General features: G+C 23.3%; 7 protein-coding genes across 8 annotated transcripts; 4 read left to right on the top strand and 3 right to left on the bottom strand.

Annotated features, from left to right (window-relative positions):
• Positions 1-1,097: 1,097 nt before the first annotated feature.
• On the bottom strand, positions 1,098-4,862 carry LOC122511266 (TELO2-interacting protein 2-like). 2 transcript variants are annotated; one of them, XM_043626412.1, is made up of 2 exons: positions 4,801-4,862; positions 1,098-2,382 (listed from the first exon to the last, which is right to left on the bottom strand). In XM_043626412.1, exon 2 carries the CDS (start codon positions 2,375-2,377, stop codon positions 1,127-1,129), a length of 1,251 nt encoding a protein of 416 aa, XP_043482347.1. In that variant the 5' UTR covers positions 2,378-2,382; positions 4,801-4,862; the 3' UTR covers positions 1,098-1,126. The 2 variants fall into 2 exon arrangements, with proteins under 2 accessions (XP_043482347.1, XP_043482346.1); XM_043626411.1 differs by having other exon boundaries at positions 4,706-4,811.
• Positions 4,863-5,020: 158 nt separating this feature from the next.
• Positions 5,021-5,924, top strand: LOC122511263 (nuclear receptor 2C2-associated protein). The gene is made up of 3 exons (XM_043626406.1): positions 5,021-5,206; positions 5,292-5,382; positions 5,504-5,924. Exons 1-3 carry the CDS (start codon positions 5,172-5,174, stop codon positions 5,786-5,788), a joined length of 411 nt encoding a protein of 136 aa, XP_043482341.1. The 5' UTR covers positions 5,021-5,171; the 3' UTR covers positions 5,789-5,924.
• Positions 5,774-8,700, bottom strand: LOC122511262 (tRNA pseudouridine(38/39) synthase). The gene is made up of 6 exons (XM_043626404.1): positions 8,515-8,700; positions 8,309-8,442; positions 7,678-8,243; positions 7,312-7,603; positions 6,045-6,172; positions 5,774-5,967 (listed from the first exon to the last, which is right to left on the bottom strand). Exons 1-6 carry the CDS (start codon positions 8,587-8,589, stop codon positions 5,897-5,899), a joined length of 1,266 nt encoding a protein of 421 aa, XP_043482339.1. The 5' UTR covers positions 8,590-8,700; the 3' UTR covers positions 5,774-5,896.
• A 144-nt stretch (positions 8,701-8,844) lies between these two features.
• On the top strand, positions 8,845-10,359 carry LOC122511264 (60S ribosomal protein L32). Its single transcript, XM_043626407.1, has 4 exons — positions 8,845-8,977; positions 9,212-9,326; positions 9,661-9,813; positions 10,148-10,359. Exons 2-4 carry the CDS (start codon positions 9,234-9,236, stop codon positions 10,304-10,306), a joined length of 405 nt encoding a protein of 134 aa, XP_043482342.1. The 5' UTR covers positions 8,845-8,977; positions 9,212-9,233; the 3' UTR covers positions 10,307-10,359.
• Positions 10,360-10,748: 389 nt separating this feature from the next.
• LOC122511261 (ubiquitin thioesterase otubain-like) lies at positions 10,749-15,733 on the top strand. The gene is made up of 5 exons (XM_043626403.1): positions 10,749-10,884; positions 10,956-11,008; positions 11,303-11,602; positions 11,850-12,050; positions 15,171-15,733. The coding sequence occupies exons 1-5, from the start codon at positions 10,842-10,844 to the stop codon at positions 15,366-15,368; spliced, it is 795 nt and encodes a 264-aa protein (XP_043482338.1). The 5' UTR covers positions 10,749-10,841; the 3' UTR covers positions 15,369-15,733.
• Positions 15,734-18,417: 2,684 nt separating this feature from the next.
• On the top strand, positions 18,418-25,399 carry LOC122511291 (serine/threonine-protein kinase Pink1, mitochondrial). The gene is made up of 7 exons (XM_043626442.1): positions 18,418-18,803; positions 20,338-20,612; positions 20,726-21,261; positions 23,474-23,596; positions 23,829-24,246; positions 24,340-24,438; positions 24,545-25,399. The coding sequence occupies exons 1-7, from the start codon at positions 18,668-18,670 to the stop codon at positions 24,794-24,796; spliced, it is 1,839 nt and encodes a 612-aa protein (XP_043482377.1). The 5' UTR covers positions 18,418-18,667; the 3' UTR covers positions 24,797-25,399.
• Positions 25,091-25,883, bottom strand: LOC122511292 (tubulin polymerization-promoting protein homolog). Its single transcript, XM_043626443.1, has 2 exons — positions 25,850-25,883; positions 25,091-25,710 (listed from the first exon to the last, which is right to left on the bottom strand). Exons 1-2 carry the CDS (start codon positions 25,857-25,859, stop codon positions 25,403-25,405), a joined length of 318 nt encoding a protein of 105 aa, XP_043482378.1. The 5' UTR covers positions 25,860-25,883; the 3' UTR covers positions 25,091-25,402.
• Positions 25,884-27,123: the final 1,240 nt, after the last annotated feature.

Below are 27,123 nucleotides of genomic sequence, written 5' to 3'. Positions count from 1 at the left end.
AAAAATTTTAATAACTCCAAAAACCAAATTTTTATAAATTTTTATTTACATTGTTCGAAGATAATTGAATCTTAAAAAATTATTATAAAACAATTCTAACAATTAGTTTTTAAAAATATTTTAATGAAATTTTTCGAAAATAATGGAATTTCATAAAAAAATATTGTATAATTTAAAAAACTAATTAATTTTTTTATAATTTTATTTAAAAATTTTGAACTTGATTATATTCTCTAAAATGTTAAAAAGAATTCTAAAATGTTATTATTTTTGTATGTATTTGAATTTTTGGAAATATGTAATTGAAAATACTGAAAACATTGAATTTTAAAAAATTAAAAGCTAATTTTCATTAATTTTCAATTTTAAATTTACATTTAAAGATTTTTCATTAAAATTTTTGATATTTCAATTATTTTCAAAATTTGCAATTAAAATTCTTCAAAAATTGATTTTTAAAAATTGTAAATAAATACTTGAAATGTGTGGAAGAAAATTCGAAAAAGTCGCAATTTTTGAAAATAAGTCGACAAAATTCTCAATTTTCTTAATTTCCCTGACAAACAATTTTTTCCTGACATTTCCCTGACTTTACTGACAAAAAATTTGTTTCCCTGACATTTCCCTGACTTTACTGACAAAAATTTTGTTTCACTGAATTTTGTTTTACTGACATTTGGTTAATTTTTTTTTAAATAATTGATTTTTTACGGAAATTTCTCAAAAAAATGAAAAATAAATTAAATTAGAGAAGAATTTTATAGTTAAAATTTCTAGAAAAAATAAATTATTGAATTTCAAAGGGATTTGAAATTTGAATAATCTATTGATATTCCGAATAATTTTTTACTTAATTAAAGATATTTAAAAATAAATCCTATATTACAAACATTTTTTTTTGAGTATTTAATTATTTTTAAAGTGAATCAAAAATTTTTTTTAGTGTCAGGGAAAAACTCAAAGTTCTGTCTGTAAATCAGGGAAAAATAAAATTTTTGTGGCAACCCTGTTTTTGTCGCAATTTGATTTTCTTAAAATTACCAACAGTGGCAAAAGAACTTTTTGCAAAAATCAATAAACAAAAAATGTAGAGCGAATTAAAAGTATTGATAATTATATATTGTAATCAACTGTCAAGTTCAAATATTCTTTTAACAAAGTCAGTTCGAAATTTCAATTCTATTCGATCGTCTTGCATCAATTCTTTGATCATTTCCGGCGACGATTGACACACTAAATACAGACAATCTTCCAAACTCTGAAAAATCTCTTCACTCGCTTGTATTTCATTCAAATTAATATAGAGTTTCAGAAAAATTGTAAACAAACTTTCGCTATGAGCCGAAATTCGCTTTTCAAATCGACCCAGAATAATTTTCGTACTGTCTAAAGTAATTTTCAAACTATTTAAATCACCGTAATGTTCACAGTAACGATCAATAATTCTTATCACTCTACCGCACCATTTAAAACTACCCAATGAATTTAACAATTCCACCAAGACACTCATGTAGTTTTCACGAATTTTTCCATTATCTTCACATGCCATTTTGTCTAATAGTTCCTCAAGAATTTTATCCCTTTCACTCCATTCGAATTTATTGAAATTTTCCTTTCCTAATTCTAGAGATTTTAAAATTTTCTCAATACAATTGTACAACACTAATGTACAATTCATTTCTCTTTCATAAATAAATTTCTTCAGATTGAAGAGTATCATTTCAGCGAATCCCGATTCAACAAATTGCTTTTCCGTGTGACAGTGTTGCACTATTTCGGAAATACATTCCAAACCCAAAACTTTATTCTCCACTTCAAAGTCATCGAGAATTATTAATGCCGTGGGAATTATGTCATTAAAATGATTAATGACTTGTGACTTTTTCAATAGAGTGACGAACCATTTGTAGCAAATAATCGAAGCTGGATAAGTTTTCCATGTGTCTTTTAATAATTTTGGCCTCAATGTGGTGAGAATTCGACTAACGTCATCTTGATTTTGTTCAATGAGTTGTGAGAGATTTTCACAAGAATATAAATCACAGAGAATTTCAGAGATTTGTTTACAAATTTCTTGAGACTCAATTGTAGTCCAAAGATTTTTCTGACTATTTTCACCGATCATTATTATACAGTAACTTTTAAAAATTTTAACTTTTGAAGAATTTAATGACATACTTGTTTCATTGCGCTCATCCAAAATGTGCTGTAGAATCGACAAAATATCCTGACAATTTTGATTGACTGTGGAACGATGATTCTTGAAATCGTCTTCAGTGCAAGGACGATTTTTTCCTTCCTGTATTCTTGGGACGAATGTTTTTTCAATGAGACGAATACAACTACTCCAGTAACTATCATTTGAATCGAAATCCATTTTAACTGTAAAGAAAGTGTTTAATTTTATGAGTAACGTAAAGTTTTTTTGACAATAGATTGTAAAATCAAGGTGGTCACAAGTTTCAGTTTATCAATTTCCCTGACAATTTACTGATATTAAAATTACTTTCCCTGACAAAATTATTTTTACAGGAAAATATAAATGTTTACGGAAAATAAGTAAAACTTATTAATTTTAATCACAAAGTAATCAAAATTAATAATCAAAAATTACAATTATAACTCTTCCTGAATTCAATTATTTTCTACAATTTTCAACTAAATTTCATCGCTGAATCAATTAATTTAAATAATTTTCCAAAAGTTCTTCTAGAATTTAATTATTTAAATACAAAAACTCAATTTTTTATAATAATTGTAACTCTCAATATTTTTTTCTTAAGTTATTAAGGTATAATATATTCAAAAAATTATAAAGAAATTCTTTATAATTTTGAATTTTTGAAAAATCTAAATAAAAATGATCAAATTTTTGAAGAATTTTAATTATAAACATGACAATGATTTCTCAAAAATTTTAATAAGTCCAAGAAGTAAATTTTCATAAATTGTTATTTACATTGTTCGAAGATAGTTGAATGTTAAAAAATTATTATAAAACAATTCTAATAATTAGTTTTCAAAAATATTTTAATGTAATTTTTCGAAAATGATTGAATTTCTTAAAAGAATGTTTATATAATTTAAAATAATAAAAATTTCACAGGAATTCAATTATTTACAAATTTTCTAATTCATAAATAATAAAATTTTTACAGAGATTCAATTATTTTCGTAAATAATAAAATGCTTTTTAGGAATTCAATTATTTTCATGAATAATAAAACTCATTGCAGAATTTCAATTATTTTTAATATACAATTTTGAACAAATTTCCCGAAAAATGTAATTATTCTTAAAAATTTTATTAAAATTCGTCGAAAAAATTCAATTATTTAAAAATATGTTGATAAAATTATTTATGAGATTTGAATTTTAAGAAACATTCAATTATTCGAAAAAATATTTTTTTGTATTACAAATTATTGCAGAAATTTAATTATGTTCAAAAATAATAAAATTCTTCTTAGGGGTTCAATTATTTTCACAAATAATAAAACTTTTCGCCGAATTTTAATTATTCTTAATACAATTTTAAACAAATTTCTTGAAAAATGTAATTATTTTTATTCAATTTTAAGAAACATTCAATTATTAAATTATTTATTTTTATATATTTAAATAATTGAATTCCAGTAGAATTTTCTAATAAAAATTGATTTAAAAATGAATTTCAGTTAAAATTTTAGATAATAATTTGAATATTAAAAGCAACATAGCATGAATTTTTAGAAATAATTAAATTTTGAAATTAATTTTTTTGAAAAAGTTTAATTGAATTTTTTTTATATTATTTGAAGTTTTTATTTTCTAATGTATATTTAATTGAAGAATTTACGAATAATTGAAATTCGTAAAATTGAATATTGTAAATAAATGGATTTGAAAATTGTCAAAGAACTTTTTCGAAAATTAATTATTGCTTTAAAGAAGAATTTTAGTTAAAAATTCTTAAAAATAATAATTGAATTGAAATGATAAAAATAATTTTGAAGAGTAGAATGTTCTTATAAAATAGAATAATAATTTTATTGAAAATACTGGAAATATTGAATTTTAAAAAATTAGAAGATAATTTTCATTTTTAAAATTACCTTTAAAGATTTTTCATTAAAATTTTTGATACCTAATTCAATTATTTTCAAAATTTGCAAATAAAATTCTTCAAAAGTTGATTTTGAAAAATTTTAACAAAATACTTTAAATAAATAAATTATTTTCAATTAAATTTTACAAAATTTCAACAATTAAAAAAGTTTTTTATTATAGAAATATTTGAAAAATTTAATAATTATGTTAAAAAATGATTCAAAAACAATTTTTGAAAGATTTGTTTATAGTTATTTTTTGCATTATAAAAATCAAAAAAAGTTGCACTTTTTTTTTACTAAAAGTCGTTGTATTTTGTTGCAATGTTTGGAAAGAAAATTAAAAGTCTCAATTTTTAAAAATAAGTCGAAAAAAGTGTCAATTTTCTTAATTTCCCTGACAAAAAATTTTGTTTCCCTAACATTTCCCTGACATGTGGCCACCACGAAAATAAATGAATAGACAAAATCGATGAACTTCAGTTATAAATGTAAATAATACATAAACGTAAATAAAAAAATATATAAACGTAATCTAAACAATGTGAGTATTAAAAATATAAATGTTCTATCTATTAAAAAACACTATAATTAAAAGTTATATTTAAAGTGTTTACCGTGTTTACAACAATAGAGCAAAATTTGAGGTTATGATCTACAAACTGTCAATATACATTTAAATTACAACTTAATAACTTTCCATGATAATTACCTAAGATTTTCTTGTCAAAATTTCATTTATAAACATAGTTTTTAACCTTGGATACTAAAAATAATTCACTTTATTCTTCCTTTTCAACACGTTTTTAAAAATGTTTTGTTTTGACGAAGGACAAACACAAACTGCGCATTAGTGCGATGCGCATCCAAATCAGAAAACCTTAAGGCGTATTTACATTTCAATCTGGACAAAATCGTGCAAACATGTGAACTCGACATAAATTTTTTAAGAGTGACCACGCTTTCTATAAAAAAAAAGTATGGAAAAATGTGTTTATCTGTCAAAATAACATAAATTATTAAGATTATTAAAATTCTTTTATGTTTTCTATCTATTCTATCAATATTGTTATATAAAACAATATGAGTTTATTAAAGGAGAAAAAGTTTACCTGCAGGTAAGTGGACTTTTAATTATTATTTCAGTTCAATTAGTTAATAATTTTCCATTTATTTAAAAACCTGTTTTTTTGAAATTTTTAGGGTTAGTTCCGTATTGAACAAAAATGTGAAAGAATTCGGTAAACAATATATGTTTGACGAGTCAAATGAAACTTGTTGGAATTCTGATTCTGTAAGTGTCAAATTTTTTTTATAGAAACAAATAAAAAAAATAAACATACTTATATACAAAAATTTTATAAAAACAATATTTATCATTAAAACAAAAATTAATGATTGTCTTTTTCTTCTAGGGAACTCCACAGTGGATTTTAGTAAATTTCGAAGAACCTGTAGATTTATCGGAAATAGAAATAGAATTTCAAGGTGGATTTGCCGGTAAGAAATGTTCCATTGAATCTGGAGAAGATTCTAAAGATTTATCAATTATCAACGATTTTTTTCCTGAAGATACAAATACCAGGCAACGATTTCCCTTAACAAAGAGTACAAGATCTAAAGTATTTAAAATAATTTTTCACAGTAGTACTGATTTTTTCGGAAGAATTGTTGTCTATAAACTTTTATTTCATTCCTGATAACAAATTTAGTTAAAAAACCATTTTTTTTACCGCACTATGTAAAATATATCATTTTTTATTTATAAAAAATGAATTTATTCCTAATTCACCAATTTAAAAATCTTCTTAAAGATTCGTCACTTTTACTTCAATCTTTTGTTTTTTTGTGAAATGCTTTATTTTCTCCTCTAAACTCTCTGTAAAGTAAATGGAAATTGGTTAAATAATTTTCAATTTTCAATAATTATTAAATTAGGAAAATTGTGCCACTAACCGCAAGTCAATCTTTTCATTAATGGAGTGTAAATTTTCGATTCCACCCCACGAAGTAGACAATCGCTTTGAAAATTTGTATTTTCTGTTTGTGGCAAATTTAACAGCATTGTTTTAATCATAGTCGTTCTGAAAAATTGAAAATTTTCCTTCTTTAAACAAATATTTTTTTCTAAATTTCCATTTTATTCAAAGACAGGGGAAAGGGGGGTCACAAGTTTCAGTTTATCAGTTTCCCTGACAATTTACTGATATTAAAATTATTTTCCCTGACAAAATTCTTTTCACAGGAAAATATGAAAGTTTACGGAAAATGAGTAAAATTTATGAAATTCAATAATTTATAAAAAATTACAATTATAACTCTTCCTGAATTCAATTATTTTCTACAATTTTCAACTATAAACTATAAACCAAATCAATTATTTAAAATAATTTTCCGAAAGTTCTTTGAGAATTAAATTATTTAAATACAAAAATTCAATTTTTTATAAAAATTGTAACTGTCCAGGTTTTTTTCTTAAGTTTATTAATATTTTCAAAAAATAAAAATAATCAAATTTTTGAAGAATTTTAATTATAAATATGACCATGATTTCTCCGAAATTTTAACAAGTCCAAAAAAGTAAATTTTTATTTGGTTTATTCGAAGCTAATTTAATTTGAAAAAATTACGATAAAAAATTCTAATGAATTAAGTAGTTTTTAATAATATTTTAATGTAATTTTTCGAAAACAATTGAAATTCTTAAAAGAGTTTTTGTATTATTAAAAAAAAGTAATTAATTTGTTGATGAATTTTAATGAAATATTTTACGTTTAAAGATTTTTCATTAAAATTTTTGATAATTCAATTATTTTGAAAATTTGCAATTCAAATTCTTCAAAAGTTGATTTTAAAAAATTCTAACAAAATACTTGAAAAAAAGTTAATTATTTTCAATTAAATTTTACAAAATTTTAACAATTCAAAATCTTTTTAAATGTATATTTCCGTAAATTTAAATGGAAAAAATGGTTCAAAAATAATTTTTGAAAGATTTGTTTGTAGTTATGTTTCGCACTATAAAAATCGAAATGAGTTACATTTAATACTAAAAAATATGATATTTTGTTACAATATTTGGAAAAAAATCGCAATTTTTGAAAATAAGTCGAAAAAAATTTCAATTTTCTAAATTTTCCTGACAACAAATTTTTTTCCCTGACATTTCCCTGACTTTACTGACATGTGGCCACCCTGAAAGAATATTTAAAGTGACTCTTACTTGATGCTATGAAACGTCCATTCTTCCTGTAAATTTTTTACAACTTCCTCCAGTTCCGTTTTGTCAATAAACCAATCGTTCGTTTCAAATTCACAATGAAACAAATTCAGCGGCACTTCGTGAGCCAAATTATATTGTGGTTTCTTAGGACACTGTTCAATATTCAATAATTCCTGAATTACCTCAGGTTTCTCATTTCCACATCCAACTAATAATAAAATTCCCATTATGCATCTAATCTGATGCCACAAGAAAGCTTGACTAATTATTGTCAATTCGCACATATCATAACCTGATAAAAATAAATTCAGGTATTTTAAATTTCACAATTAGAGAAGCATTCCTTTTATAAATAACACAAAATACCTGATATTGTCTCAAGATTTTCTTCAATACAACGCACCGAAGCCTTTAATATCGTACGATTAAAGTTCACAACACCATTTGCCACATCCATTTTGCAAATATTTCTAAAATCGTGACTTCCAATCATGAAATCCAGCCCTTGATTCATAAGATCTAAATTCAAATTTCCCCTTGGAAAAAAGTATTTGTATGTTCTTCGTTTACAATCGAATCTTGCGGAAATATTTTCTGACACGGGACACCAGGCGATACAGCGAATATTTTTCGGTAAAAGTCTATTTAACATTTTACAGTAAAGAAGTTCTTGATCGAGATTATTTTGATTGTCTCCATCAAGTTGACTGCGAACGTCTATGGAAATAACTTGAGAAAAAGCACTGACACCCTTGTCAGTTCGGCCACATCTGTGATAATTCGATGTCTCTCTACTTTCAATGAGACAACTTTTTTTCAACGCTGCAAATACATGGTGTTCAATCGTTTCAATCGTATTCTCTTGTTCCATAAATCCATGATAGTCCCAACCGAGATAATAAAATTTCAAAAAAATATGTCTTTTCTGATGTCTGAAAAAACAAGATTAAAATATCATTTTTTTTCCTTGTTTATAATTTCTAATCTTTTCACTTACTTCGAAAAATCAAATTTTCTCTTCGTATTATTTATTTTTGTCGATTTTTTATCCGAACTGTTTAGAGTTTTAGAGATTATAGATTTTAGTTGAAAATTATGAGCTTCTAGTTGTAGGATTTTATCAATCAAAATCTGCAATAATAAAAATTAGGAAGGGCAAGATTTAAATTACGTAACAAAAACAAAGGATTTTTTTCCACTTACTGATTTATCAAGAATTTCCAATTCTTCACGAGTCGAATTAGAGATTTTACTTCTTTTTATCTTAACAACGTTCATTTTTATTTATTAAAAAGAAATTTTTTTAATAATTCGTATATTTATTTGATTTATTCATAAAATTTTTCATAAAAATAAAGTATTTTTACAAAAAGCAATTCATAGCAATTGTTTCACTAATTTTTATTTTACTATCGTGACTATTGTTTATTTATTTGTTATTGTTATAACATCTGTCACTAATTTCTAGGTTATATTTTTAAATAACATCGTCCACATTGACATTTCACTGTGATTGGTCGAGAGGAAACGTGGACAAATGATTGACCAATCAGATACTTGTGTTTAAAACAGAATTAAAAAGATGTTTGTGAATCCGCCTTCTAACTTTCTCGTCAAAAAGGTTGGGTTGAAAGGAAGCCTTTTCCGATATATATTTTTCTTCGAAGTACGTATGACTTTTGAAAATCCATATTTTTTATAACAATCGTAAATAAATTATAATAATTATTTACATTTACTTAAAAAAAATGTCTCTCTTTATTGATTAAGTGTTATAGTTATTGATAATTGAGTCAATTTTACTTGAAATCTTTAATAAAACTTTCACTTGTGATTCAGTGAAAAACAATGACCGTGTGCTGACAAGTGTTACTTATATTTTTTACTGTTTATGTTTTAGTTGCTTATAAATTCGAAGAACCATGTCCATCCGACCGATATACAGACCGAAAATCGTCAAAAAGCGAACGAAAAAGTTCATTCGCCACCAAAGTGATCGCTATGATAAATTGAAGGTAAAAACATTTTATCATTAACACCACATAACCTCACTTTTCGACACATTCATTATTTCGCTTATATTTTAATAGAAAGATTTCTCTTTCCATTAAAATATAAGCGAAATAATGAATACGTAATGTATGCAAAGTAAAATTTCTGAAAGAATAGTTTGACATCTAGATTTCAATCTATTAGAATCAAAATTAAATTTACTAGAGAAAACAGAATTTTATTCATACTTGTGTTTAATTAAATTCATACTTTTTTCATCATGTCAAAAATGTTAAAAATATGATTCGAATTTGTAAAACTAAAGAATGTATGCCAATGATTTATATTTTTTTTTAGAGGAACTGGCGTAAGCCTAAGGGTATTGATAACAGAGTCAGAAGGCGTTTCAAGGGACAATATTTGATGCCCAATATCGGTTATGGAAGCAACAAGAAAACCCGTCATATGCTTCCCACTGGATTCAAGAAAGTTCTCGTTCATAACGTCAAAGTAAGTGAAATAATATTCTTAAAAGTTCCTTTTGTCTTTTCTGCAAAATTTGCAATTTTCCACCTTTTGTGTATGAATTTTTTCTATTGAATTAAATTGAATCTTTTCTAGACAATAAATATTTTTAGATTATTGTTAAATATTTTTTCAAAAGGAAATAATTTATTATTTTATCATTATTTTAATTTTGGTTTAACCATTTTTCTTTCTAGATATAAAATATATATTCTAGATATAAATATATTTGGATTATTGTTAAAAATTTTTTGAAGAAGAGATAATTTATTATTTTATCATTCTTTTAATTGTTTTTAACCATTTTTCTTTTTTTAAGGAATTGGAAGTTTTGATGATGCAGAACAGAAAATTCTGCGCTGAAATCGCTCATGCAGTTAGCAGTAAGAAACGAAAGATTATTGTAGAACGCGCTCAACAACTTTCAATTCGCGTTACGAACCCCAACGCACGTTTGCGTTCCGAGGAGAACGAATAAATATTTGCTATTTTACAAATATAATTGTAATAAAAAAAAATACAATGTTTTCTTTTATAAAAAAAACACCTTCACATTGTGCGTTGTTTATTTTCTTTAAAAAAAACAGTAAATTATTTAATACGTTAAGTATAAAATTAAATATTTAATTTAAAATATGTTTACGATTATCAATAATTTGAAGTAAAATTTCATTTGTATTTCATTTTATAACATTTTGCACAGTCCGTACATTTTTTCATTTAAACTTTTTTTTTATTATAAAAACATTTATAGTAAATTAAATATTAACTATTTTATTATAAAAAACATTTATAGTACTAAATATTTTTATTTAATTATAAATTATTGAAAAAAAATTGCAATAATTTGAATTACCCGCCGATTCTGTTCTTTAAAGATCAGAGATACCAACCCAACTGACAGAAATCATAGTTACCAATCTCAAATGTCAATCTGATTTTCGGAGTTTTTGTTTTCAGTTCAGTTGGTTATTTGACGTGACTTTAAAATTTACTAAAAATTCAATAAAAATATGGATGAAAAACCACTTAATCAACGATCAACGGAAAATTCAGGTTCCTATTGTCTCTTAATATAGCAATTTACATTTTTCTCAAGACAATTAGTAATCATTATTTTATTACAGAAATCAATCAAGATGAACTCATTTTGCAGCAACAGAGACGTATCGAAAAAGAGGTTAGTGGCTTTTTTTTGGGTAAAAAAAATTAATAGTTTTTTTCCTACAATTTTTAATCGCACAAAACAAATGTTTCGTAGATAAAATATGTTAATAAAAAAAAAAATTATAGATTAAAATTTATTCTGTTTGTCAGGAATTTTTAATCGTTTAGAAATACTTCTATCTTTTGATTTTTTTTAAAATTATTTTGTATAATAATTTTTATTTTGTATGTAGAAAAAAAGTATTATTTTATTAGTATAATTTGAATATATAGATTATACTTAAGAAAATTTCTTTTTTTTTTATAGATTTCGGAAACAATAGCGCTTGTCGGTGAGAAAGAATCTTTAAAGGCCCTTGAGAGCGAATACGCTGAAGATGAAGTTTATCTGTCAAAAGCAAAGATTTTGGGTGAAAAATATTCATATTTTCGAAGAACGAGACCAGATGGAAATTGTTTCTTTCGGGCGTTTAGTTACGCTTATCTTGAGAGGTTGATCAGCAATAAAGAGGAGTATGAAAAATTTAGAGAACTCGCATTAAACAGTAAAGATAATTTAGTATCTTTAGGATTTCCTCAATTTACAGTTGAAGATTTTCACGATACAGTGAGTAGAATTATTATTCTTTTTCTTCTTTGAAAGTAACGGGAAATTAAAATCTATTTTCCTGGAAATACATAATTTTACGTGTTTGACCTTTCTTATCATGTGAGAAAAAACTCGTCTATTATGCAAATTTAGCATTAATTCCACAAAAAAAACGACTATTTTTAAAATAAGAAAATAAAAGTAATATAAATAAAATTTTAATGAAATAAATAAAATAAAAAATAAATAAAAAATGTTGTTACAGTTTATGGAGGTAATTGACAGAGTTGGAGGAGGTACAGAAGCAAGTTACGAGGAATTGCATAAACTATTCAATGAACAAGGTTATTCAGATTACGTCGTCGTCTATCTTAGGTTAATAACATCTGGTCATTTACAACGAGAGAGTGAATTTTTTCAAAATTTCATCGAGGGCGATCGAACTGTCAAGGATTTTTGCCATCAGGTGACAATTTTTAATTCTAAATACTAGAAACAGGATTCCTACAGATCAGGGAAATCAGGGAAAAGTCAGGGACTTTCATTAAAGTACTGGAAGAAATTAAATTTGTAGGATTCATAAGAAAATTCTGAATTTTAGTCTTTTTTGTTTGCCTCAAATTATTAAATTACCACGAATTCTAATACAAAACCTTCAATTCTTTCTATTTCTGACAAAAATTAATTTTTAAGTAATTTAATTCTTGAAAAACTATCATAAAATTATTACTTGTTAATTATTTAATGAACTAGAAAACGTTTTGCGCGCTAACACGCAGAATGTGACATTCAATATATTATTATTATGCAAATTACAAAATTTTTTATTTTCAAATATTAATTTTTGAATAATTTCAGATTCAAACTTTTAAAAAATTTATCTTGTTTATTAATTTCAAAAATTTTAATAAAGTTTTTGCAAGAATTCAAATATTTAAATAAACAATAACATTCTTCGCGAAAATTAATTATATCAAAGATTTTAAATAATTCTTTAAAAAAATTAAATTATTTTCACAAATAATAAAATTCTACGCAGACATTCAATTATATTTAAAATTGTTAATAAAATTTCTTTGCAAAAATTCAATTATTTTAAAAAAATTTCACAAAAGAATTCAATTTTTTTTAATTCGTTATAAAAAATTTAAATAGAATTCAATTATTTTTTAAAATTTTAATAAATTAATTATTTTTAATACAATTTCAATAACATTTCATAAAAGAATTCAATTTTTTTTAATTTTTAATAATTTTTTTCTAAAATTTTAATAAATCCTTCGAAACAATTCAATTATATTTATAAATAGTAAAATTCATTGCAAAAATTCAATTATTTTCAAAAAAATGTCACGAATGAATTTAATAAACTTAAATGTTCAACTTCAATTATTAATAAACACGATTATTTTAAAAACTTCGAAGAAATTATTCGTAAAATTCAATTATTTTCAAAATCTTTAATGAAAATTATTAATGAAATTCAATTATTAAAAAAAAAAATTAAAAGAAATTCTTCAAAAAAAATTTAATTAGAATTTTCAAAAATTTTAACAAAATTCTTCGTGAGAATTCAATTATTATTCGAAGTAATAAAATTCTTCGAAAGAATTCTATATTATTATCAAATTTTTTGATAAAATTGTTTGCAAGAATTCAATGATTTTTAAAACATAAATTTTAAAATTGAAAATATTCAAAAAGAAAAAAGAAAAAAAAATTAGGAAACAAAGAAGCAAACAACAATAAACTAACTTTAAACTACGAACAGATTACCCGAATGCAACGATTATTAATACAGATAATTTTACTTAAATATTTCAAAATTAATTGAATTTTTAAAGAGTTGCGTTTTAAATTTTCATAAATAAATGAACTTCAAAAGGTTTTAATTTGACATTTTATAAAACTTCAATTTTGAATGAATTTAATAAAACAAATTAAAAGAACTTATATTTTTGAAATATGAATTTTAATAATCCACATTCTTCTGAAATTAGTTTTATTTAATTTTTGTAATATATATTTAATTAATTATTAAAAATCATGGATTTATAGAAGAATTTTAGTTAAAACACAAACAATTAAATTTTAAAAAAGTTACAAATTTTTGCAAAAATTCAATTATGTTAAAAATTTTTTTAAATTCTGATCAAAATTTCAATTTTATGTATCTTTAAAAATAATAAAATTCTTTTCCAAAATTCAATTATTTTCATAAATAATAACAATTTTTACAGAGATTCAATTATTTTCATAAATAATAAAACTCATAATAGAATTTCAATTATATATTTAATACAATTTCAACCGAATTCCTCAAAAAATGTAATTATTCTTGAAAATTTTATTAAAATTAGTCGAAAAAATTTAATTATTTAAAATGTTGGAAAAATTCTTTATGAAAATTAAATTTTGAGAAACTTTTATTTATTCAATTGAATTTTTTTTTGAAATTATTATTTCAAGTTTTTATTTTCTAAATATTAAATTGAAGAATTTCCGAATAATCAAAATTTCGTAAAATTAAATTGTAAACAAGTAGATTTGAAAATTCTCTAGGAACTTTTCCAAATATTATTATAAATAATTGATAATTGTTAATTTATTTATTTGGAAGAATTTTAATAACATTCTGCAAATTAATTGCATTTATCGGAGAATTTACTTAAAATTGTATTAAAAATAATTGAAATTCTGTAAAGAATTTTATTATTTAGAAAAATAATTCTAGTCTTGCAACGATTTTTTAAAACATTTTTTTTTAAATAATTGAAATCTAATGTAGAATATTATTATTTATGAAAATAATTGTATTCCTGCAACGAATTTTATTACATTTCTTTTAAATAATTGACATCCTGTGACGAATTTTATTATTTATGAAAATAATTGAATTCTTGAAACGCATTTTATTACATTTTTTTTAAATAATTGAATTCTTTTGAACAAATTTTTTAAAATAGTAGATTTTGAAAATATTTTAATTTCAACAAAGATTTTCATTATTTGTTAAAAATGTAATTATTGAATTATTGCAAAAAATTTTAAAGATAATTACATTTTTCGAGGAATTCATTTAAAATGGTATATTAAAAATAATTGAAATCCTATGAAAAATTTTATTATTTATGAAAATAATTTAATTTTTACGACGAATTTTACTATATTTTTTAAAATAATTGAACTAATGTGAAAAATTGTATTACTTGTCTGGTAATCAGGGAAAAGTCAGGGAAAAATAAAATTAATTTTTTGTGGCAACTCTGAGAAAAATAGTTCAATTTTATTTTATTACAAATGAATTTAGCGTCAGAATTATTTTTTGTTTGCGAAACCAAAAAAATAGTTTTTGACGCCGAATGGGGTAGTTCATAAACTACGTCACACTCCTAGGGGTGGGGGGAGGGGGGGTGTCAAGCTGTGTGTGACTAACTGTGGAAAAAATTTTTTTTGTGTGTAAAAAATGTGACGAAGGGGGAGGGGGTAAAAATCAGTCCGAAAAAGCGTGACGTAGTTTGTGAATGACCCCAATGTTTGTTTTTTCCTTGAATAATTAATATTAAGAGAATTATTAAATTTTCAGGAAGTGGAACCAATGTTCAAAGAATCAGATCATATTCATATAATTGCAATGAGTACGGCACTTGGTACGGGTGTGCGAGTAAAATATATGGACAGAGGTGCAGAGAAGGAGGTAATAGCTCATGATTTTCCCGAAAATGCCACACCATCAGTTCATTTACTTTATCGTCCAGGTCATTACGATATTCTCTATCCCTGATGATTCATGGCCTACTTATTATTTTATTATCAATTGAAAAATTGTGTATCTCCTGTTTTTAATTATATACAAAAAAATACCTCAAACGTGTTTCAACTTCTGATACGTAAAGAGTAATGAATTCAATGAATATAGGAATTTTTGAAATTTTAATGAATAGAAAAGGTGTATGGATCCCAAAGTGCTGTACTTCCGGCATATTACTATTGCTCGAAGTTTCTTTTTTTTTTCTCTTCATATTATGAAGAAATCACGAGACTATTTTTTTTTTTTTGGAAAATTTTTTTTTTGCTTGTGACTCCATTTTTGCATAAATATAATCTTACAGTTACAATTAAGAGTAAAAATTACTTACTACATTTGTATTTCGCTTGTGAGAAGTTTAATTCTAAATTCATAATTTTAATAATGGTATTTTTGAAACAAATTGTGTCGTGTGATAAAATAAAATTAGCGTAAACTGTCTTTAATAGTAAAAAGAATTCTTTTAATAAAACAAAATATAAAAGTCAATTTTTATTATGGAAAAAAAATTTAACTTCTCACGCGGATAATTCAAAAAGTATTTTTCTCTGCAACTAAAATATAATGAAATTAAAGTTTTATATTAATTAATATTTCTCAATTAATTACAAATATTTTATTAGAATTCTTTTTTAAATTAAGAATTGAAAAATTAATAACACATCATGTAAATGAAATATAAATAATGCATTAACTAACGTCAATAAATAGCAAATTATAAATAAAATTTGCAAATTTTACTTCTGTCGTATTTTCTTCCATAACTTAGGTTTAATAATTTTTTTTTTTTTTTAAGGTAGAAATACTTCTAAACTAAACGATAATAATACATAAAAACATGTTAAAATATTCGCTTTTTTTTATTAAATTAAGATTTTCAATAACATATATTTAAGAATATTTTTTTTATTATAAAAAATGAAGATATCGATTACTCCGAATCTTTGACTCGGAGTAATCGCTTTCTTCATGTTTTATAATAATTAAAACTTGCTACTCTGTTACTGTAACGTAACTTCTTCAAAAATTATTTTCATTATTTCTATTACTCATTTCTAGAATTTTTAACTAAAATTCTTCTGTAAGTCAATTCTTTTATAATAATTTTTAAAAAAGTTCTTTGAGAATTTTCAAATCCTTTTGTTAACAATTTAATTTTATGAAATTTCGATTATTGTGATATTTTTCAATTAAATATATTAGAAATTAAAAACTTCAAATAATTAAAAAAAAATTAATTAAACTTTAAAAAAATTCATTTTACAGAATTCTTAATTAAATGTATGAAAAGTTAAAATTTTCAATATTTTAATTTGAAACCTTTTCAAAATTTAATTATTTCTAAACATTTATTCGAGAATGCTATTAATATTCAATTATTATCTAAAATTTTGACTGAAATTCATTTTTAAATCAATATTTATTAGAAAATTCTACTAGAATTCAATAATTTAAATACAAAAATAAATATTTTATTAAATAATTGAATGTTTCTTAAAATTGAATTCTCATTAATAATTTTCTCAACAAATTTTCAAATAATTGAATATTTTCGACGAATTTTACTAAAATTTGTAAAAATAATTGTATTATTTAAGAAAATAATGGAATTTTATTTAAGTTCTTGAAAATAATTGAATGTTTGCAAAGAATTTTATTATTTATAAAAATAATTTAATTTTTGTGGAGAAATTTATTAAAATTCCTAGAAATAATTGAATTTTCGCTAAAAAAGTTCATTCTTTTTGAAAATAATTGAATTTCTGTGAAGAATTTTATTAAACTTTTAATAATATATTGAATTTCTGCGCAGCATTTTATTGCTTATGAAAATAATTGAATTTTTGTGAAGAATTTTTTTCAAATTGTTGAATATTAAATTCTTGGAAGGAATTTAATAAAAATAATTAGATTCCTATGAAATTTTGAATATTTATGAAAATAATTGAATTTATGTAAAGAATTTTATTAAAATTCTTAAAAATAATTGAATTCTTAAGAAGAATTTTATTTAAATTCTTGAAAATAGTTGAAATTTTGTGAAGAATTTTATTATTTATAAAAATAATTGTAATTTTGTAAAGAATTTTATTATTTATAAAAATAATTAAATTTTTATGAAGAATTTTATTTAAATTCTTTGAAAATAATTGGATTTTTACTAAGAAATTCATTCTTTATAAAAAATAATTAAGTTTTTGAGAAGAATTTTATTAAAATTCTTAAAAATAATTAAATTTTTGCTAAGAAGTTCATTCTTTTTGAAAATAATTGAATTTCTGTGAAGAATTTTATTAAAATTATTTTGAAAGAAATGAAATTGTTACAAAGAATTTCATTAAAAGTTTTGAAAATAATTTAATTCTTTCAATAAATTTAATTACAAATGTATTAAAAATATAGGCAAAGATTTTTAAAATAATTGAATTTCTTTGATAAATTTTATTAATATTTTTAAGAATAATATTACATTTTTCGAGGAATTTCATTAAAATTGTATTGAAAATAATTTAAAGTTTGCGATGCGTTTCATTATTTATGAAAATAATGTAATGATTGCGTAGAATTTTATTAAATTTTTTTTTAATTATTGGAATTCTTTTAGCAAATTTCGCAAATTTCATCAAAGTAGTAGATATTAAAAATAATTGAATTGGAGATAGTTTTTGGAAATAATTAAAATTTTATCAAGAATTTTATTAAAATTTTTGAAAATAATTGAATTTTCGAGAAAAATTTTAATACTTTTGAAAATAATTGTTCTTCTGCAATCATTTGTAATTGCTTCAATTAGATTTCAAGAATAAACACAATAACTTTAGAATACAACAATCAGGATTTCGATGATTTCAATCAAAATTCCCTGACATTTCCAAGTTTTCCAGGTTGCGTGGTAACCCTGTTCAAGCTTAAAGGCGCATTTCCAAAGTTCAAACGCGCTTATTGGCCGATTATTCGCGCGAAAATTTGAAAAAATCGACTTGTATACCAACTTAAGGAAAATTATTACTTTGAGAGGAGGAGCTAACTTCATATAGCAGGGCACGAGAACGTCTTCGTTTCGTTTCGTCTTCATGTCAAAAATTCAGTCGTAATAGCTGGTAATAGGTTTATTTTTAATGCGCGTAGTGTAAAAAAAAGATTTAAACAATTAAATTTAAAGGGAGAATTATCTTTGAAAAATTGAGGTGATTTTGGCAAATTTGCCTTCCGCAGTGAAGGCCTGGTTTTTGGGTCCGGGACTTGCCCGTTGGGCCGTCTCGGCCCAGGAGGAGATGTCTTTGCGGGCTGCAGCATATCGTTTTATACAAAATGGTCGGATTGTTTTGCGAACCCTTAGAAATCCGGAACACCGCGTTAATAGCTGCTACTATCGAGGACAGCTTAACAAGATACACGTCTCACAAATAGGTGAGTTTATGGAGCTTATTATTGTCTTTTGAGTTTATATTGTCCTTTTTGATTTTTATCCATTTTCGAAGGTCATGAGTTTTATTTTTGCAACGTAGTCTTTTTGTAAACATTGTCAAAAATCATCATTATAAATATATGTAGATCGAATTCAATGTCAAATTTGCGAAACAATTCTTACTTCGTTAACACTGTTAAAAGTAGTGTACAACACGAGGTTAGAATTATAGAATAACAAAGAACAGGGTGGCCACTTTTTTCATAAAAAAGAATTCACGGTCATTTCCCGGTCATAAAGAATAACTCTGAAAATAAATAATTCCATGAAAGATTAAAAGAATTCCCTGAATTTAGACAAAACCTTGATTTTTGGCCAAACCCTAAAAATATTTTAGTTTACTCTAAAAATAATTAAAACTCCAAAATATGTTTATAATACATTTTTTTGAGTATCTTTAACTGCAAAATCATTTGGAAGTTAAATAGATTTTTTGAAATAAATATTTAATTACTATCTATTATTTTTCCATAGGTATTAAGATTTCAAAAAAAATTAAAATTTTAACTAAAATATTTCAAAACTTGTTTACAAGAGAATTTCATAAAATTTTGAATAATTTGAAAGTTTTTCAATTAAATATTATATATTTAAAAATATAATTAATTTGAAAAAAATGTGAATACAAAAGTTTCAAAAAACTAACTTATTCAGAATTTTTAATTAAAATCTTTTACAATTCAACTTTTCTAAAACTTCAATTTGAAACTTTTAAAAATTCAATCTCTATTAATATTGCTAATATTAATTTAACATTCTAAAATATAGAAAAATTTGCTTATGAATAATTGTAAAAAAACGAATTGATATATATTAATGCAAAATACGTTTTTTTAAAAATTTATTTTCTAAGAAACGAAATTTTATTTATTTTTATTTTTTATTTACTTTATTTATTATTTAAAAATTAATTTTTATAAATTTCGTATTATTTTTGTTGTAATTAGTTTAAATTTTTACCAATTCAAATTTGCTTAGTTATAATATTATTGCAAAAAAAATTTTTAAATTGATTTATTTTTCATTATTTTATGGGATGTGGAATTTTTTCTCTTTCAAATTTTTTCGACGAATTTAATTAAAATTATATTTTGTTTAATTATTGTTAGAAATAGAAAGAATTTGAAATTAAATTTAATATTTTCTTTTTCATAATTTTCTTATAAATTCTAGAAATTGAATATTTTTATATGGCTTTTTTTTTAAATTCCCAGACAAAATAAAACGATTTTATAGAAGATAATTTAATCTTTTTTAATGAAATATAATTAATAAGTCTTAAAATAAATATTTCTATTTTTCTCACAAAATAATCAGTGTTTTTAAAACAAATTTCAAAATCCCGGTCAAGACACTGTCATTTCGCGGTTTCCCTGTCCAACAGGCCACTCTTAAAGAAGCTAAAGTAAATAAAAGTGTTAAATAACGAATTTTGTCCAAAGTATTTTGTATTTAAAAAGAAAAATTGTTTTTTAGGAAAATCCCAGGGCCATGTACCTCCGGGTACCAGTACTCCAACTACTGGTTGGCGTCTCGGCTTTCTGGGGACTCAAGCTCGACAATTATTCGTTGATAATATATTAAAGAGAGTGACAAATAGTTTAGCCGCAAATTTACGTCGTCGAGCAGCAAGTCGATTACTTTTTGGTGATTCGAGACCATTTTTCGCTCTAGTCGGTGTTTCCCTAGCATCCGGAACGGGGATTTTAACAAAAGAAGATGAATTGGAAGGTGTCTGTTGGGAAATTAGGGTAAATTCCGTTTTACACTTTAAAAAAATAGAAAGAAAAAAAAATAAAAAAAAGTAGAATTATAGAAAATAATTATGTAACTATTATTATTGTAGAAATTAATATTGTTTCAGGAAGCCGTATCAAAATTACAATGGAATAAACCTGAGAATGATAAGAATTACGAAACCACATTAATTGACGATAGGACGACAAATTTACAGGATTTCGTTATTGGTCCGTTGATTGCGAAAGGATGTTCAGCTGTTGTTCATTCGGCACGTTTACAAACTGTTGCCGAAAAAGAAGAGAACAAACAGCTTGTCATTGACAATAACAGTGAAATTTCCCTTTTTCCCTTCGCATTAAAAATGATGTTCAACTACGACGCCGAATCGAATGCAATTTCAATATTGAGGGCAATGTATCGAGAAACTGTGCCCGCAAGAAAACATTATCAAAACGAAGAGTTGGCTAATTGGGAGCAATTAATGATTGACAACAAACGAGTACTTCCACCTCATCCCAATATCGTTGCAATGTATTTAGTATTTGCAGACCGAGTGCCTAAATTACCAGGTTCCTTGAAAGCGTACCCGGACGCTTTGCCCTCGAGAATCCATCCGGACGGTTCAGGAAGAAATATGAGTCTTTTTCTTCTCATGAAGAGGTATTTGTTTATACCAGGGTTGTCACAAAAATTTAATTGTGTTTTTCCCTGATCATTATTAATTTTCCATAGGAATTAAAATTCTCCAAAAGATTCAAATTGAAACCATTTTGAAATTCAACAATTTCTAAGAATATTATTATAAAACATGAAGAAATCAATAACTCCGAGTCTTCGACTCGGAGTAATCAATTTCTTCATGTTTTATGTTCTATAATAATTAAAGATGACCGTGTGATAAAATCATTATTTTATATTATAAGAATATTGTTCCTGTAACTACTTGAAAATTATTTTCATCATTTCAATTCAATTATTATTTTCTACAATTTCTAACTAAAATTCTGATCAATTATTATTTTTAATAATTTTTGAAAAAGTTCCTTGAGAATTTGTAAATCTATTTGTTTACAATTTAATTTTACGAAATTTATAACAAAATTTCGATTATATTCGGAAATTCTCCAATTAAATATATATTAGAAAATAAAAACTTCTAATAATTTTAAAAAAATTAAATTAAACCTTTTCAAAAAAATTAATTCACAGAATAAATTTAATTTGAAACCTTTTCAAACTTTAATTATTTCTAAAAATTCATGCCATAACTCATTTAATATTCAATTATACTTTAAAATTTTAACTGAAATTCATTTTTAAATCAATTTTTATTAGGAAATTCTATGGGAATTCAATTAGTTGAGTACAAAAATCAATGAATTATTAAATAATTGAATGTTTCTTAAAATTGAATTCTCATGAAGAATTTTATCAACAAATTTTTAAATAATTGAATTCTTTCGACGATTTTTACTAAAATTTGTAAAAATAATTGAATTTCTGCTAAGAATTCAATTATTTTGGAAAATAATTGAATTTTTCTATAGATTATAGTTATTTACAAAAATAATAATTGAATTCTGCAATGAATTTTATAAAAATTCTTGAATATAATTGAATTTCGACGAAGAACTTTATTAAAATTCTTAAAAATAATTAAATTTTTGTGAAGAATTTTATTAAAATTGAAAATAATTGAATTTTTGCGAAGAATTTTATTTAAAATCTTAAAAATAATTGAATTTCTGCGAAGGATTTTATTTAAATTCTTAAAAATAATAGAATTTTTGCTAAGAAATTAATTCTTTATAAAAATAATTCAATTTTTGTTATTAATTTTATTTATATTCTTGAAAATAATTGAATTCTTGTAAAGAATTTTATGAAAATTGTTGAAAATAATTGAATTTTTGCCAAGAATTTTATTTAAAATTTTGAAAATAATTGAATTTTTACGAAAAATTTTATTTAAATTCTAGAAAATAATTGAATTTGAATTTTTGCCAAGAATTTTATTTAGATTCTTGAAAATAATTGAATTTTTGCCAAGAATTTAATTCTTTATAAAAATAATTAAATTTTTGTGAAGAACTTTATTAAAATTCTTGAAAATAATTGAATTTTTGCCAAGAATTCTATTTAAAATCTTGAAAATAATTGAATCATGCTAAGAATTTTAGTCTTTTTGGAAATAATTGAATGCTTGTAAAGAATTATATTAAAACTTTTAAAAATAATTGAATTTCTGTGCAGAATTTTATTGCTTATGAAAATAATTGAATTTTTGTAAAGAATTTTATTGAAATTGTTGAATATTAAATGCTTGAAAGGAATTTAATAAAAATAATTGAATTCCTATGAAATTTTGATTGTTTAGGAAAATAATCAAATGTTTGCGTAGAATTTTATTAAAATTTGTTTTTAAATAATTTAATTCTTTTTAAAAACTTTATTAAAATAGTAGATATTGAAAGTTATTGACTTAAGGTCATGTTATTCAGTGTAAAGTTTTTCCATAGTCAAGTATATGGGGCACGTGACCACTGAATAACATGACCTTAAGGAAAATTTTTGAAAATAATTAAAATTTTCGAGAATAATTGAATTTTGGAGAAGAATTTTATTACTTATAAAGATTTGTGAGGCAAACAAAAAATTCAAAATTTTCTTATGAATTCTAAAAATTTAATTTTTTTCAGTATATACTTTTAATAAAAATGCCTGACTTTTCCCTGATTTCCCTGAACAATTCTACTTTTTCTGACTTTTCCCTGAATTCCCTAATCTGTGTCAATCCGGAATATATTTATCTAATTTAATAATAAAATTACTTTTCCACTAATCGAAATTTTTTAATTTAATTAAATTCCAGATACGATACAACATTGAAAGAATATTTCGTCGATCGAAATATACGAACGAGAGAATCGATTTTATTATTCGCGCAGTTATTGGAGGGGATTGCTCATATGAATGCTCACGGTATTGCACACAGGTATTGTTTTTTAAATCATTTTTCCAAAATGTAATTAATCATAATTGATTGATTTTAAAAAGATAAGAATTTTTTTTTACGAAATAGATTATAATTATTTAAAAAGATAAATATTATTTACAAAATAAATTACAATTTTTTACAAAGATAAGAAATATTATTTACAATATAAATTCCAATTTTTTACAAAGATAAATATTATTTATAATGTCAATATTTTTTTTCTTGGCAGAGATTTGAAGAGTGATAACATTTTACTCGATTTATCGGAAGAATCGGACAATTGTCCATCACTGGTGATTACAGACTTTGGATGTTGTTTGGCTGACAAAATTCATGGATTATATCTTCCTTATAATTCTCTCGATATTGATAAAGGAGGAAATGCTGCATTAATGGCACCGGAAGTTGTCAATGCAGTTCCAGGGCCTTTCACAAATATAAATTATTCCAAAGCCGATCTTTGGACTGCAGGGACAATTGCCTATGAGATTTTTGGTACTCGAAATCCCTTCTATTTCGATAGAAATGAAACGGAGAATTTGAGAAATTACAATTATCAAGAAGAAGCTCTTCCACCGCTTCCAGAAGATGTTCCGGTTATTATTTCTGCTTTGGTGAAAAATATGCTGTCACGAAGTCTATACAAAGTATGCTGACAAATAAAAAAAACAAAAATTACAAAAATGATATTATGATTTTTCACACATTTTTCCGATTGTTAATAAATTTTCTTTTTTTAGCGACTGAGTACGGAGATGGCAGCAACAATTATGCAATTGTACCTCTGGTCACCGAGTGCTTGGTTACAAAACGAAGGCAAAATTCCATCCAGTAATGAGGTATTGAATTTATATTCTAATATATTTTACTAATTTCATTTGTAGTTTTTAATTTTTATTTAAAGTTCCAAAATTCATTTAAAAATGTAAATTTAATTTTAATCAGATTCTTCAGTGGCTTTTGTGCTTGACGACAAAAGTACTTTGTGAAGGTCGGAGAATGTCGGAAGATAATCAAGAAAATTCAGATGAAAATGAACTTTATTTCGAGAGACGAAATAATTTTCAAAGAAGTCTCTCGACTCAATCTTGTGGTCGTAGAACAATGCCTGAATATCAACTAATCGCAAGTTTTCTCAGTAGAGTCAGTCTTGGAAATGTCAGAGATGGTTTAAAGTGGATACAAAAGAACGTATAATTTCTACGAATTCGAGAAAATAATAGTACTAAAGAGAAAATTAATAGTACTTCAAAATAAAGGGAAAGAAATATATTTTAACTTTCATAGTGCATCGAGAATGAAGCTTTTTCCAGAAATCTAATCAAATTTATTGCGCTTCATCGAAAGTGATTTATTCATAAATTTTGTTATCAGCTTTATTTTTGATACTTAAAGAATCACAAAAGAAGAAAACTAAAATTTATGCTCTTTTGTGATTCAAGAGCCTTAAAAAATTAAAGAAAATATTTATTTTCGAGAAGAGAAAATTAATTTTTTTTTGTGATAATTGTATATTTATTGTTACCCGCGAATATTTTCGTGATATCAAATAAGCATTGTATGAAACTTCAATAGTTATTTAATTTGGATGTTTTTGTTTCTAACAATATTTAAAAATTTAAATATTTGTTTTTAAAAATTAAATCGTGATTGTTTATTAAATTATTTATTCACGACAAATTTAAAGATAGTGGGATAAAAACGAAAGTGAAATTTGTAAAAAGAAAATTCAAGAGTGTCTTTTAAAAATTATTCTATTGAAAATAAAATGAAAATAAAATTGTATATAGAATTTAAAAATTATTAGTTTGCCTTATTCTTTTCGCCTTTTCTTCTCTTTTCAAGTATTAATGGTTCCCTGACAGTTTGCATCTTATATTTCATATCTTCTAAATCGAGAGTTTTCGTATTAGCCAAATCTTCTAAATATGAAAGATATTCTTCAAAATTTAATGCTCTTTTTCGAAATTTAAAGAAACACAAACCAGTGTCAGTTGTGGTTAATTTATTCATATCCAGAATTCTTGCTTTCGATAACCACTTGTCACTTTGTGATAATGGCAGTAGATTTTTTCCCATTGAATTTGAAAGAGGATCCATTTCACAGTAAGCTTGCGATTAATTTTAAAATTGATTTTAAATTTCTGTCATTCATTACAAAATAAAAAAAATTGTATTCTAAATTATTTCAAATTCAAAATATTTCTAGAATACTGTTAATACTTTTCTGTAAAATTTCTTGAATATCACCTTCAAACATCTCGTCCAAAGGTATAATTTCATCTTTTTTCAAAATATTCTGCATTTTTTAATAACTCTTTTCAAAATATGAAAATAATTGACAGTATGGATTAGCATTTGTTAATTCGATATACCAAGTTTGCGCATGTACTTTAAAATTCATTGTTTTCCTACAGTTTCAAACGAAAGAGTCTTTCTTATAAATTATCAGGGTGTCTACTATTTTCGTTCAACAAAATTTCCGGTTTTTTCCCGACTTTATCCTAATTTTTCCCGGTTTTTTTTCTCATCAAATCTAAATTTATTTGATTTCAAACATAAATGAATCTACAAATGGCTTCAAAAATTTTTATTAGAATTTTTATGAATAATTAAATTCTTTTGACGAGTTTTTTAAAATGTTTTGAAAATAATATTTTTAAAAAATTCTTTAAAACAAAGAATTTTTAAAATTTTTTAAAATAATTTTGTCTGTTTATAATTCTAATTAAAAATTTGATTAATTCAATTTTATTAAAATGTATTGAAACTAATTGAATTTCTGCAAAGAATTTTACTATTTATAAAAGTAATTCAATCCTTCTAAAGAATGTTATTATTTATGAAAATAATTAAATGTTTGCGTAGAATTTTATTTAAATTTTTGAAAATAATTGAATTGTGGAGAACAATTTAATTATTTATAAAGATAATTAAAATTTTGAGAAGAATTTAAATAAATTTTTAAACATAATTGAATTTCAGCGAAGAATTTTATTACTTTTGAAAATAATTGAATTTTTCTTAGAATGAGTTTACTATTTATGAAAATAATTCAATATATTGCGATGAAATATTTAAAAATAAAGTTTTAATTACGGTGACAAACTTCCCTTGATCATTTTCGAAAAATTAAAATAAAATTCTCTAAATGATAATGAATTTAATGATTTTTAATTGAATGGAAACAAATTTCAATTATTTCAAAAATTTTCAATTATTTGTTTATAAATATTCAATTATATGGAAACAGTAGAATTAAAAGATTTCAAAAATCTTATTTTTCAGAATTTTCAAAAAAACTTGTCGAAAATTCAATTTTATTAAAAAATTTTGTGTGTATCTTTTTTTAAATTAATTAATAAAAATTTTAATTATTAATCTCCGTTTTTAATGAAATTCTTTAACAAATTTAATTATTTTCAGATGAATTTTACAAAATTTCTATTAATTCGTTAATTTTTTTAAAATTTATTTACTAACTATATTTGAATCAGTGACTGATTTAGAGAGAGACCAGTATA

The sequence above is a fragment of the Leptopilina heterotoma genome, unplaced genomic scaffold, assembly GCF_015476425.1.
Source record: "Leptopilina heterotoma isolate Lh14 unplaced genomic scaffold, ASM1547642v1 Lhet_81, whole genome shotgun sequence".
Lineage (NCBI taxonomy): Eukaryota > Metazoa > Arthropoda > Insecta > Hymenoptera > Figitidae > Leptopilina > Leptopilina heterotoma.
The sequence above is the reverse complement of the archived record's forward strand: the minus strand, read 5'-3'. Positions and strand labels throughout refer to the sequence as shown.